The sequence below is a fragment of the Musa acuminata genome, chromosome BXJ2-8, assembly GCF_036884655.1.
Source record: "Musa acuminata AAA Group cultivar baxijiao chromosome BXJ2-8, Cavendish_Baxijiao_AAA, whole genome shotgun sequence".
NCBI lineage: Eukaryota > Viridiplantae > Streptophyta > Magnoliopsida > Zingiberales > Musaceae > Musa > Musa acuminata.
This window is the reverse complement of record NC_088345.1, coordinates 47,162,537-47,175,051: the sequence shown is the minus strand read 5'-3', so window position 1 is coordinate 47,175,051 and position 12,515 is coordinate 47,162,537. Positions and strand designations below refer to the sequence as shown.

Below are 12,515 nucleotides of genomic sequence, written 5' to 3'. Positions count from 1 at the left end.
CCTTTTTTTTATTTTCTAAAATACAAACAAATAAAATTAAAAATAAGGGTAAATACCAAACGGTACTTAAATGGTCAGCAGAGACCAGAACGCGTACGCCACAAACTCAATCCTGGCAATTATTCTTGTGACCAGTAAGACCCGGACCCCGGAGGCTGGCACCCGTTTCCTTCACCGGCTGACGCCACCCTCTGATTAGCGTTAGCCCCGGACCCCACCGGTGCAGTTTGACCCGTGCGTCTCGACCGCGGGGCGCCACCCGATAAAAAGAATTACACGGTCGGCCCCACCACCGCCATCACCTCACTGCGAAGAAACCGGACGAACACAGTCGATCGAGAAATAATGAGAATAAAAGAATAAAAAAGAAGTAAAAATAAAAAAGGAAAGAAAGAATTGTTGAGTGCTGATTTGTTTTTATTTTTCCTTTTTCCCCCTCCCTTTCCGAGGAATTATTTCCCCTTCGCTCTCGATCGCCAACAAACCCTAGAAAGCGAGCAACGTAAGCGCAAGTAAAAAGAGGAGAGCGGAAGCGTGAAGCAGAAGGAGAAGGGAACAAGCGTGTCGCAAGGCCCGCGGAGGACCCCTCACCGATTCTTTTTCTTCATTGTTTCGATCCTTGATTCATACGGTCTTCGATCCCGGTTTCGTTCCTGCCTCCTCTTCATCCTTAGTTCGTCAGGGGCGCCTCGAAATCTGCTACATTGCTTGGATTTTGGCTTTTTATATTGCCCACACGCCCTCTTGGTCTCCTCTTGCCTTCTGATTCCCCCGGGTTCGAAGAAAAAGGTTTGTTTTGGCAATTACAAGTACTGAGTTTACTGCTCCTTAACGATTTGTACATTGCTGGTATCTTCTTTTCGGATTCCTCGGTGATTTTTCTCGTTGGGGTCACCCTTGATTCGTATCGCCCGGGATATTCTTTGATTCTAAGATTGAGGCGTATAGTTAGTGTTAAAGGTCTCATCTTTTTTATTCTGCTGCTCCTGGAATGTGGGAATTGGCATGTTAAAGCGAGAAGGCCTGCGGTCGTGCTCCTTACATCTCCGGACCCTTTGGAGTGATCACGCTTCTGCGATGGCTTTGAATAAGCTTTTCCCCTCGCCAAGTCGCGGGTTTAGTCAGATGAGTGTGGCCAACGAACATGGAAGACTTCGTAGAAAGCATTTGGTTTGCATGGACATTGGTTCCAACAATAACTTGAGCATGAGGGGCTGCTCCGACCGCCATGACGGTGTCTCCAGAAGGGCAGATGAAGATCTACAGAAGGCTCATGTTGTGGGACCCCATCGCCATTTGGTTAATGGTTCCAAAATGGTTTTCTCGGAGGATATGGGGTTGAGTTTGGTGAATGGAGATGGATCATGCAAACATGGAAAACCTCTAGAATTCCCAGGCCATATAAAATCTGAGAAATTGGCCGTCGCTGTTGATGTAGATGAAGGTATTTATCTCAAGTTCAAATTTCTGGTCTTGTTCCTGTTTATTGTTTGCCGGTTGGAGGTTCCCTTGATCTTAGTTGTGCTCTTTAGAAGTTCTCTAATTTTAGATCTATTATGTAGTCGATGGTCTCGTTTGGCATCTTTCCAACTGTGTAATCTACTAATCATTTGAAGTAGTAGTTTCTGCATAGTCCTTTTTTTGTGATCTTTGAACATGTTGAGACTCTTTCCCAGCTAGCATTGCCTAATGACTATGGATCTCGTAAAGAGTTGTTAGGAAGGAACTGGTTGAAAAGTGGCTTAAATTATTCATCCATCAATTGATTAGTTGAAGGTGCTAGTTTGCTAGATAGCGATTTGTTAGATGCTAGTTTCCTGTAAGAATGAAAAGAATGGAGGCTTTTGTCGTCGTTTGTGCAAGTGTCAAAGATCTGAGTCCTGACAAGAAAATGAAGAAGGATTTTGAGTTACATTTTTTTTTCACTTATGTAGTGCTTGTTTGGAATATAGCCGATATAGGAAATTATTTTTTGTCACAACTCCCTTTGCAGATTCTATGTTGGACTTATCTGTAAAAGCTAATGAATAATCTAGGAGCCGGTAACAATCGATGGAGTCTTGTGTGAATAATCAACAGCAACTAGAAGAAAATGATCATGAACAAGTTTTCAGTTGGAGTCTTTTTGTTGCCGCTTGTGGATGTGTGAATAATTGGCAGTAAATACAAGAAATTGAATATGGACAAATTTTTAGTTGGATTCCTTTCCACTTATGTACAAAGCTTGTTCTCATATATTCAAGAAAGATCTTTTTTTTGAAAGTTTCACTTATAGATTCTTTATCTGCTAGAACATCGGGCTTATTTGCACAAGCTTACAACCTTATGCATATCATAGGAGGCATTGTTGCCACTGCTGCCTCATGCATTTTCAATCAATATGCAAAAACCATAGAGCATATCTTAGGATCAAAGAAGTCCCCAAGGAAGATATCATAATTTTATGGACATCTTAATTTGGTCCACACCTTGTAGCCATGGCTAACTTGAGTGATGAACCTGCTTTAGGATCTAAAAATTTAGTGGTTGGAAAGATTTAGTTAATTAGTTGGTTTATAAATTTGTGCATTATGAATTTGCTATATTAGTAATGGACGTTAGTGGTCAGATAGATTTAGCTAATTAGTTGGTTTATAAATTCATGCATTATCAATTTGCTATATTATTAATGGACATCTGTACAGAGGTCAATTTTATTTCTTGACATCCATCGGAGAGCATCTGGCTCTTGTATAAATTTGTTTTTAAAAAACTTGAAATGTTGCCTATGTTGGTTATGGATGGTCAAGAAATTGTGTTGCAGTTATATCCTTCTTTTTGTTCACATATTTTGTATTTTGTCACTTCTCAATCGGTCAGCTACCATAATATTTGGTAACCTTATCTTATAAATCCAAGTAACTTTTCTGTAGCTGCAACTAATATAAGAACTCAGCTCTTAGATGTTCAGTTCTGGGATGAAGTTTCTTGACATTCCTGCTTTGTTGGTTTTCAGTTCTTGGAAGCTTTCTCTTAGCTCTAAACAAATTTATTGCTGATTGCTACTCCTCCAATCATTCTGTTTCGGAATATTATGTTTATGAATTTTACAAGGTATCAAGCTATCCTCATGTACTGATTTCAATTTGAGTTGATCTCATGGAAGCTTAACTTTAGTTGCTTCATGTGAGAAGTTCTAGTTTTCCTGTCAAGTTTGTTCTTATAGCTCTGCTCTTACTGATATGTGTGTGACTCAATCAACAGATATGGAAGTGTTCTCAAGCTGAAGGTATCTGGAAGACATTCTTCATTTTGTCATATTTAATTCCACATTCTTTGTGCTGTATATTATTTTGATTTGGAGCTATTTGACATGCTGCTTTATACAGTTTTGACATAACTTTTTTCATTTTGCAACGTATCAAATCTTTCCCCTTGGTTGTTTGTGGTAGCTAATATCCGTGTTCATGAGTTCTTCAAATCTTCTTATTTCAAAACGGGCATTTATCCCATCCCTGGTGCTCGACATGCTCTCGATAAATTATCAACTTTTTGCAACCTATCTGTGGTGACGTGAGTATAATTGATTCAGATCTCTTGTTTAAATCTTTGTAATTGAATTCTGCAGCTATCACAACCATACTGATTTAATGCTTTTGCGAACATGTACTCTGAACAGATCTCGGCAGAATGTTATCAAGGACCACACTCTTGAGTGGATTGAAAAACATTATCCTGGCTTATTTCAGGAGATCCATTTTGGTAACCATTTTGCGCTAGATGGAGTATCAAGGCCAAAATCTGAGATTTGCAGGTACATTAGATTATCAAGTCTAATGCTTACTACAGCTTAGATATGTCAGTTCTTGTTTAATAATCATTGTGATGTATAAAAACTTCCAAACGATGGAAAAAAGCTGGAGTATCCTAAATATTTTACTATCTAGCAATTGGACATGTCTGATCCAGGAAAACATTTTGTATGTGAACCTGAATAGTACATGTGTGTAGTGTAGTTTTTGATGCAAAGATTATGGTTGAGAAAATTAGTGTTGATTAGGGAAGGGGAGGTGCAGTTATGGAAAAAGATAGTACATGAAGGTAAATCTACAGTTACAAAGGATTGGTACTGACTGGGACACAGTGAGTAAGAGATGCCATGTTGTGGAATTATGCGGCTGTGCGTGAATGGTTTTGATGAGAAAGATTGAATAGAATGGGAAAGGCTTGCACGAGAAGCATGTCATGAGAGAGATAAACTGGTTATATTAATAATTCCTTGGAATCCCTCTATGTTAATTTGGGTAAGTCATTTTTGTGAGTTTGATGGGCATTTTGGAAAAAATTGTGGTAGATGGAATATTTATTTAAGTAGCATTGCTATTAAATGTTAGATTTGCTGCTTGAATATGCCCGCAGGCTTTTTTTTTTTCAATTAACTTGCAACTAGGATTCAACAAGTCAAAAGTAATTCAGTAGCTCCATAATATACCAGTACGTTGTGCCTTCAACTTGTGTTTTATGAATTAGCTCTGAGTCTAGGAGTCTGTGGGCTAATGAACATCAGGAAACTCACTTCGGTCCTCTTCCCATCCAACTAGATATTTGATTAACAGGTATCTGGAGTGTTTTTTTCCCCTAGAATTTTTTTTTTGGCAGAAGTTGCTTTAGAAGGAAACAAAAATATGTTTTCTTCAATAACAAATTATTTCCAGATTAGAATCACTAGAGTGGTATTCCCTTGTTTTGGGTTTTTTTTTCCCCTCATCTACTTGAAAGTCTTTCTTCGCAATTTTCAGATTAAAAAATTTTCCATCCTGTTTTGATGGAGTTGCTCTCTGCAGATCTCTGGGAGCCCATGTTCTGATTGACGACAACCCAAAATATGCTCTTGAATGTGCAGAAGTTGGCATCAGGGTCCTACTCTTCGACTACCATAATTCATACCCATGGTGCAAGGCAGGTTCAGCAACTTCACATCCAATGGTGACCAAGGTGCATAACTGGCAAGAAGTAGAACAGCAGCTGTTTTCATGGATACCGACGTGAGAGACACTCAAGATTTATGGCTCACACTCGGCGAACTACTACATTTACCCTCTAATGAGGGGCCTGATTCATTCTTAGCAGGTTATTTAGGTGTATTTAGAAGGATGAAGGGTTTCTAGTAGGCCCCTTTGTTTAGAGTAAGAAAAGAGAAGGAAAATGTGATCAATTGTGGTTAATCATTTTTTAAAGTCTGATGGAAAACAAAAAGTTAAAAGACTGTACATACATAGATAGAGCAACTTACACAATGGATACCAATTTGTTGAGCACTATCACGGTTATTTCATCCAACACCATTTATATCTCATATGTAATGCATCACTAGATGTGGCAGTTTCACCACTGGAACTAGAAATTTTTTCCCCTTTCAAAAAAAAAAAAACTAGTTTTTTCAGTACTTGATTTGTATCTGTTCAGCCTGTGAATTGTTGTTAGGTTGGTAGTTTAGAAATGTCATCAATTAACCAGCGATGGAATGATTGACATCTTTTTTGTATCCATGTAAAAGATGGGAGACTCGAACATTTGATATTTTTCAAAGGTCATCCTTTGTTTCATATAATTCTTGAAATATGCTTGACAAGGTAATCATGTTAGGAACGGCACTAAGAGGGCGAGGTGAATTAGTGCAGCAAGTAAGAAGGTTTGCTGTTTGTAAATTGCTCAAACGAAACATAAATCATATTTTTATAATGGTTTGGTCGTCGTGATGTACATCCACTCTACTGATTCCTCTTTCATCGAGACGAAGATCAACCATTTTTTACAGCTCTTTCTCCTTTTATCGGGTTTAGGAGATAACTCTTAACCCCCATTTATTCCTCTCTCAAACTATTCTAACACTTAGAAGAAGGAGAGGAGTTGCTAGGCGGTACTACCGCTAGTGTTAGTTTGACACTAACACTGCACTAGGCGGTACCATCACCTGACACCCTGTGTTGGGCGGTACCACCGCCCAGACTGGAGGTACCATCACTTGATAGCATCTCGGAGATTGTGTCTGTGCGGTACCACCACCCAAACCGATGGTACCACCGCCTGACATAATCTCGAAAATTGTGCCACGACGGTACGACCTCTTGGGCCACTGTTTGGGCCATTCAACACAGTCCTTGCATTGGCCCAATTGGCTCCTAATTGGATTGGCCCAATTCCAATCCCAATTATGTGCTAATTACGAATTCTAAGACATTTACTAAGCTAAACAAGTCTGTAAGTCTAGTTTTCTTCCGATGAGCTTCCGGCGATCTCTCGGCAATGTTCCAGCGGACTCCCGGCAAACTCCTGGACTTCACGACGATCTTCTTGGCGAGTTCCAACGAGCTTCTTTGGCAAGCTCCTAAACTTATCGGTCAGTACCGGCAGGGCTTCCGACGAACCCTCGAACTCCCAACGAAATCGCGTTCTTGACTCCAAGACTTCATTTTGCTTTATGCATTGCTATCGTAGTTAATCCTGCACACATAAAAACATACTTCGATCTAAACAATTATTACTAAGCATGAATCATGTTGTCCGGCATATCATTGGTCCATCGACGCTTTGTCCAATTCTTCGATGCTTCGTCCTCTATTGCGGCCTATTGCTCAATCGGCCAATTGACCTCCGCAACTTTGATATCCTTGGCGCAATATCCGCTTTTCTTGGCTCGATGTCCGAAGCCTTCCGTCGATACGTCGACCGATCCTTCGGCTCGACGTCTAATCTTCTGACATATTTTTCACCGACCCAACATGATTCTTCATGCTTTAATTGTCTCATCCTGATCGAAGCTTCCTGCGTCACTCAAAACGCAGATTAAATCATAAATACCATCGATTAATTTCATCATCAAAATCCGAGATTCAATAAATCAATGAATTATTCGATTGTAGTGTTTTCGGTGGAGGTGTTAAAAACACCTTAATGATAGAAGTTTTTTTGTTTAATTATTTTTGTATATGAACTATTTCCTATTGGGTCTTTGAGTATTTTTACTACAGTAATTATACTTTTAAATATACTTACAAGGTTTTGTTAGAGACTATAAAAATATTATAATTAACACTATAAATCTTATATAAGAGGGATCGGACTCCTTCATCTTATATAATTAACACTATAAATATTATAATTAACACTATAATTACACGATATCTTTAGTTGTCTTGAAATAAATATCTCTTTTGAGTAAAAAATATAAAAGGGGCACCTCTAAGAAAAAAAATTTAAAAAAAATTTCTTCGAGAATCCATCAATCTATATGTATCATTATAATTTCTGATTTTACTATTTAAATTTTAAATAATACGGTTAATATGATGAAAAAGATAGTGATTTATGTTAAGCCTCGTTTGCGGTTTCGATTTCCTAAAATCAAAAATCGAAATCGAATTATCCAAGATCTAATTTTTTATTTATTTTTAAATAAAAAATAAATAAATAAATAAATAATTTTATTTTTAAAATTTGAATAATGACTTAAAATAAGTTGATATAAAAATTATTAATCAAACTAAATGACTCTATTAAGATTTAAACCTAATTTAATCGACATTAAACTTAAGGATTTAATCATAATATTGTAAACCTTATTTTTATTTTTATTTTATTTTTTTATCATATTTAACTAGTTTGAAATTGGAATCGATCGATTCAGAATCGAAACTATTGATTCTCCAAAATCAAGAATTGAAATCAAACCGTCTGAAATAGTTTTGATTCGTTTTCGAATCGATGAATTATTCATTTTGATTGTGATTTGATTTGAACTGAATCGCTATTCGGGCTAATTAAGCTACACCTTGAGTATGGATCTTAATCGTTAATATGATTTATTGTATTGTATCATTTTAAATTTAAATTTATCATTAGCATATATCCATTCTTTTAATAAATCTTAATAAGATTATTATTATTATTATTTCAGATATTGAAATTCGACTTAACATGAATACTTTTTTTAAGATAATCGCTTCCACGATGAATTAATTATATTTTTGGTTGAATTAATTATATTTTTAATTACTCTTTTTATTCGGATTAATTACCGTAGCGTACGTCAACAGCAATAAAATTCTCCACCCGTTGACCGGCGTTGACGCCGACCCGCCGCGAAGCTCCCACCGCCACCGCAAGACTCCGTATGAGAGCAGGGGGCGGTCGTCGTCGATTTGGTGCCCCCTCGATCGCCGGCGGCGGCGGCGACGAAGTGGATGGGAAGAACGAGGACGACGCAGGGTGGTGCTTTGGGATTCGTGCGCAAACCTTTCGCCAGGATCCGCTCGCCGGAGAAGCGTGGTCTTTTTCGGATCAGTTCCGGGTCAGCTCACCGGCCGTGCTCATGATAGTCACACAATTCGAAGGGCAGTCGCCCGTGTCGGTAACGACACCGGAGTTACTGGCATGCTGATATCAATTGTACGTAGACGGAAAGCAATCAAAGCACATAACACGGCTCGATTTGATCTCCCAACTCATTGAAATTTGTCGTAGATATCATATTGTGAGGGCTTTTCTTCATATCCGATCACGCAGTTCCTCTCAAATGGATATCACTTAATAGAGAGAAGGATAGGGATAGATTAGATAGCTTCGCTTGCTGTGGATTACTCGTTGTTGAGACCCAAGCTAACAGGTGCGCCCATCTTTGAGATCCAATCGTCTCCCTGTATGAACGGTCCAGCGGTGTAAGCGCTGGCCTCCTCCTGGCTGATGACCTTGAAGCCGGCCCAGTGCACCCGCTTCGAGGTGTCGGCGCCGGGGCCCTTGTTGTTGTACTCGGCGTAGGACAAGGTGTCGAGCGCGAAGCTTCCCTCCCATGGCGTGTACCCTTCTGGCTCTATGAAGTCGCCGATCTCCGACTCCATGATGATGGTGTTGGAGAACTCCTGCCACGGGCGGCCGAGGTAGCTGCGTAACTTGGGTTTGGCATCTGCGAGGGCGGGGATGGCGACGATGCGGCAGTTTTGGATGACGAATCCGGTGGACTCTTGGAGGACGCTGCGGCCCTGGGCGAGCACGATGTTCTGCTGGTTGTTGAGGGGTCGGCGCACGGTCAGAGTGCAGTGCTGGAAGACGGCGGAGGCGTCGCCGAAGATGAAGTCGATGGTGCCGCTGATGAGGCAGTCGCGGTAGAACTGACGGTGGCTGTGGGCGTACAGGGTGTCCTGGTACGCCTCCATGCGGCACCGGAGGAAGATGGCGCGGTCGGCCTGCACCCGGAGCGCCACCGCCTGGTGTTTGTTGGCCCCCGCCGTGTTCAGGAATGCCATGTCCACCGCCATGAACCCATCTCCGATCGCAGCTACCAACAAGCCAATACCAACCAGCTCAATTCCTCTGCATCCCATTCCCCGTTCCCGGCAAACGTGTTGTCGTTCTACTTACCAAAGGTGGCGGTGTGATAGGTCTTCACGCCATCAATAAAGTTCTTGCTCCCTGTAACAATCGTCTTCTGTTCACCATCACCATACATGGTGATGTTCCACGTATTCTTGTCCACCGCCACTGTCTCCTCGTACACTCCCTCCTTTACATAGATCACATACCTTCACAGAATGTACATGTGTGTTTAGTCCGTATATAGATGGAGGTGTAAGCCATGATTGTAGCATTACTCTGCCGAGGTTGATCACGACGTACCTTCCGTTAAGTAATTTCTTTGGTGCCTTAGCGAGTGCCCCCGATATGGTGGTGAAGTCTCCGCTTCCATCCTTGGCGACCGTAACATTGGGCGTTAATTCAGGCGTGGCAGGAGTCTGGAGGAGCCTCCGGTCGCCGTGGGACACCCATGAAGGATTGCCGTCCACGTACCATTCCGGCTCCGCGGGCTCTTCTTCGAGGAGACGACGGCTGAAGCCGGCGACCTGAATGAGAGTGAGGAAGGAGGATATCTTCCCCACGATGGCCAAAGCATTGCTCGTGATTTCCTTGGCGGACTTCATCGCGGCCTGCATCTTGGACTTGAGCTTCCCTTCAGGGAAGCCGTCGATGCACGTCTGCTGGTAGGCGACCACGGCGCTCAGCCAGTTCTTCAGCTCAGGGATTTGCTTCGGGAGCTGCTTCAGGTGGTGCTCGTCGATGTGACTCAGCGTTTTCGCAAGCTCATCGACGGCATACTGGTGCATCTCCTTGCAGTCCGCAATGGCGGCCTTCACCTCGGGGTCGTCGGACTTGATCGAGTCGGAGCGGTTGAAGGCCTTAGCGACCCCGTCGACGACGGCTAAGACGGCAGCCCTCACCAGGTCCTTGGGCTTCGAGCTATCGTTGACGTACTTACTCAGGCTCGACTCGCAGGAGCTCTTGTAGTCGGTCGGTGAACAGATCACCTCAATGGCGGACGTGGTACGGAAATGCGACGTCGACTCCAAGCCGCCGTCAGAAGGGCTGGTGCTCGACTCGTCCGCCTCGGAGTTGTACTGAACGGTGGCGACTCCGACCACGGCAAGGATCAGCATGACGGAGGCTGTTAAGCCAACCATCACGAAGCGGTTCTGTTTCTTCTGCCGCCTTTCGTCACTCCCGGGCTCCGACGCCGACCCAAAATCTCGTGAGGTAGACATGGCCGCGACAGACCGCAGAGACCTCGTGGATCAGACTCCTTCCTTCCTGCCTCCCTTCCTCGCTGCCCGATGCCTTATAGAATGGCGAGGGAGGGTCAAGAAGAAAGAGCAACGCAGACTTCTTCGTCGGGAAAGAGTGGCGGGGAGAGGATCGAGGAGTTCGTTTCGATAAGACTTATTATAGCTTGTTGTAGATGACTGATTGCAAGAGTGCGGTCCTCCATCCATGTCGCACGCTTGGCGATCGGTAGGAAGAGGAAGACTTGTCATGAACAAAATTTGGCACGTGACATAAAAGTACAATGCAAAAAAATTTTGTTGATGAAAGTTGATGCTTGTAAGTTTAGGGAGTGATTTAGCTCTCAAAATAACCATATATACAACTTTTTGATGAGCTTCATCTCTTGTTTTTATATAATAACCCTAATAATTTTATATTTTTTACTTACTTTAATAATTATTATAACACTTCGATTTAGTTCAATATCGAAAGTACATATAGATTGAGATTATGAGATTATCTTGTAAAAGTCAAGAGATTATACTATTGTTAACTTAGATTTAAGAATCTTGGGTTAGTAGTTTCAAAGTTAATAAATTAGTTATCCTATCAAAAATCATGACAAATGATATTAGAGTCACTCGATTGAGCGATAACAAGTATATGTTAAGACTTTCATATTTGAATATTATTTATTGTATTCATCAGTAAAAACCTTATCCAAACTCATAAAATAATAGATATAATAAAAATTATATTTTGGTAAAAACTACTATGATCATTGTTGGAGACAAAATAATTTTTTATTTATAAGACCTAGCTAATATTTTAAAAATAAAATAAATTTAATGCATAAATAATCATTTATAAACTTTTTTGTTACCTCTTTTCATGGCTTCTTTACCTTTTGACATTATATCTTCATAAAATAATTTCTTTTGAGTCCTATGGATATATGTTATTTATATCATGGTTAAATATAATTTTAGATCTTGTCATGGGATATAACATGATCGTAGTCATTAATATTCCTATGACTTCTACTCTAACATGTAACTATATTTATACTTATTTATAATTAGTTAATGGTAATCGTTTTACATTATAATTATTCATAATCTAATATAATTGTTAGTTATACTTATGCATCTATTATAAAAATATATTTAAATGTCTTTTGCTTCCAAAAGTATGATAATGTATTTTATATTAGCAAGATATTTTAAATAAAATATATATTTATCATAAATTTTACTACTATGTGAATCATAATGTTTATTGAACTATTTTTTTATCTGTTTATTAATTTTTTAGATTTAAGAAGTAGCTCATTTTTATGGTATAAAGAACAATTTAAGTTTTGAATACTATTGTATATTTATATTACATACATACATACATACATACATACATACATACATACATATATATATATATATATATATATATATATATATATATATACATATATATATACATATATATATATATATACTTATTGATATTCTGTTTTATGATTTCTTGATACCTACTGTCTTCTTGAGAGATTTCTTATTAAGGTATTAGAACTTTTTTATTTTTAAAATGGTATTAGAACGAGTTTAATCTTCAAAAACTTACAGAAGCTAAGAGTTTGCCAAGAGAGCAATAGGTAATGTAGTACTTATCATCCCATCAAAGTCTTATTAGATCTTGTTAGAGAGAAAAATAACATTATAGAGAAAGAAATAAGACTATAGAGGGAGAGAAAAAATAGTATTGTAGAAAGAGAAAAACCCTATTGTTAGAATGAGAAATGAGAGAGAGAGAGAGACAATCTAAAGAGAGAAACTCTAGAGAGAGAAAATTTAAGGAGAGAGAATATGATAGTTTGTTTGCTTAAAATTAAGAATAAATATACTGTTTGTGAATTTTATGTTTTTAAAAAATAATACAAAATTTTC

At 39.5% G+C, this 12,515-nt stretch overlaps 2 protein-coding genes across 3 annotated transcripts; one reads left to right on the top strand and one right to left on the bottom strand.

Annotated features, from left to right (window-relative positions):
* The first annotated feature begins 357 nt into the window (after positions 1–357).
* On the top strand, positions 358–5,335 carry LOC103995178 (uncharacterized). 2 transcript variants are annotated; one of them, XM_009415712.3, is made up of 7 exons: positions 358–789; positions 1,015–1,444; positions 2,996–3,093; positions 3,244–3,268; positions 3,432–3,552; positions 3,659–3,793; positions 4,824–5,335. In XM_009415712.3, the coding sequence occupies exons 2-7, from the start codon at positions 1,078–1,080 to the stop codon at positions 5,026–5,028; spliced, it is 951 nt and encodes a 316-aa protein (XP_009413987.2). In that variant the 5' UTR covers positions 358–789; positions 1,015–1,077; the 3' UTR covers positions 5,029–5,335. The 2 variants fall into 2 exon arrangements, with proteins under 2 accessions (XP_009413987.2, XP_009413985.2); XM_009415710.3 differs by having other exon boundaries at positions 358–1,444.
* A 3,148-nt stretch (positions 5,336–8,483) lies between these two features.
* Positions 8,484–10,648, bottom strand: LOC135618392 (pectinesterase-like). Its single transcript, XM_065119278.1, has 3 exons — positions 9,652–10,648; positions 9,397–9,557; positions 8,484–9,313 (listed from the first exon to the last, which is right to left on the bottom strand). The coding sequence occupies exons 1-3, from the start codon at positions 10,569–10,571 to the stop codon at positions 8,616–8,618; spliced, it is 1,779 nt and encodes a 592-aa protein (XP_064975350.1). The 5' UTR covers positions 10,572–10,648; the 3' UTR covers positions 8,484–8,615.
* Positions 10,649–12,515: the final 1,867 nt, after the last annotated feature.

What these genes read in the sequence shown, in the direction of transcription:
- LOC135618392 (XM_065119278.1), bottom strand. Translation starts at nt 10,571, where the DNA reads ATGTCTACCTCACGAGATTTTGGGTCGGCGTCGGAGCCCGGGAGTGAC. An exon ending in AAGAAATTACTTAACGGAAG is followed by an intron (nt 9,558 to 9,651) that starts GTACGTCGTGAT and finishes CATTCTGTGAAG; the next exon opens with GTATGTGATCTATGTAAAGG. An exon ending in CTATCACACCGCCACCTTTG is followed by an intron (nt 9,314 to 9,396) that starts GTAAGTAGAACG and finishes GCTTGTTGGTAG; the next exon opens with CTGCGATCGGAGATGGGTTC.
- LOC103995178 (XM_009415710.3), top strand. Translation starts at nt 1,006, where the DNA reads ATGTTAAAGCGAGAAGGCCTGCGGTCGTGCTCCTTACATCTCCGGACC. An exon ending in ATGTTTATGAATTTTACAAG is followed by an intron (nt 3,094 to 3,243) that starts GTATCAAGCTAT and finishes CTCAATCAACAG; the next exon opens with ATATGGAAGTGTTCTCAAGC. An exon ending in TGCAACCTATCTGTGGTGAC is followed by an intron (nt 3,553 to 3,658) that starts GTGAGTATAATT and finishes TACTCTGAACAG; the next exon opens with ATCTCGGCAGAATGTTATCA.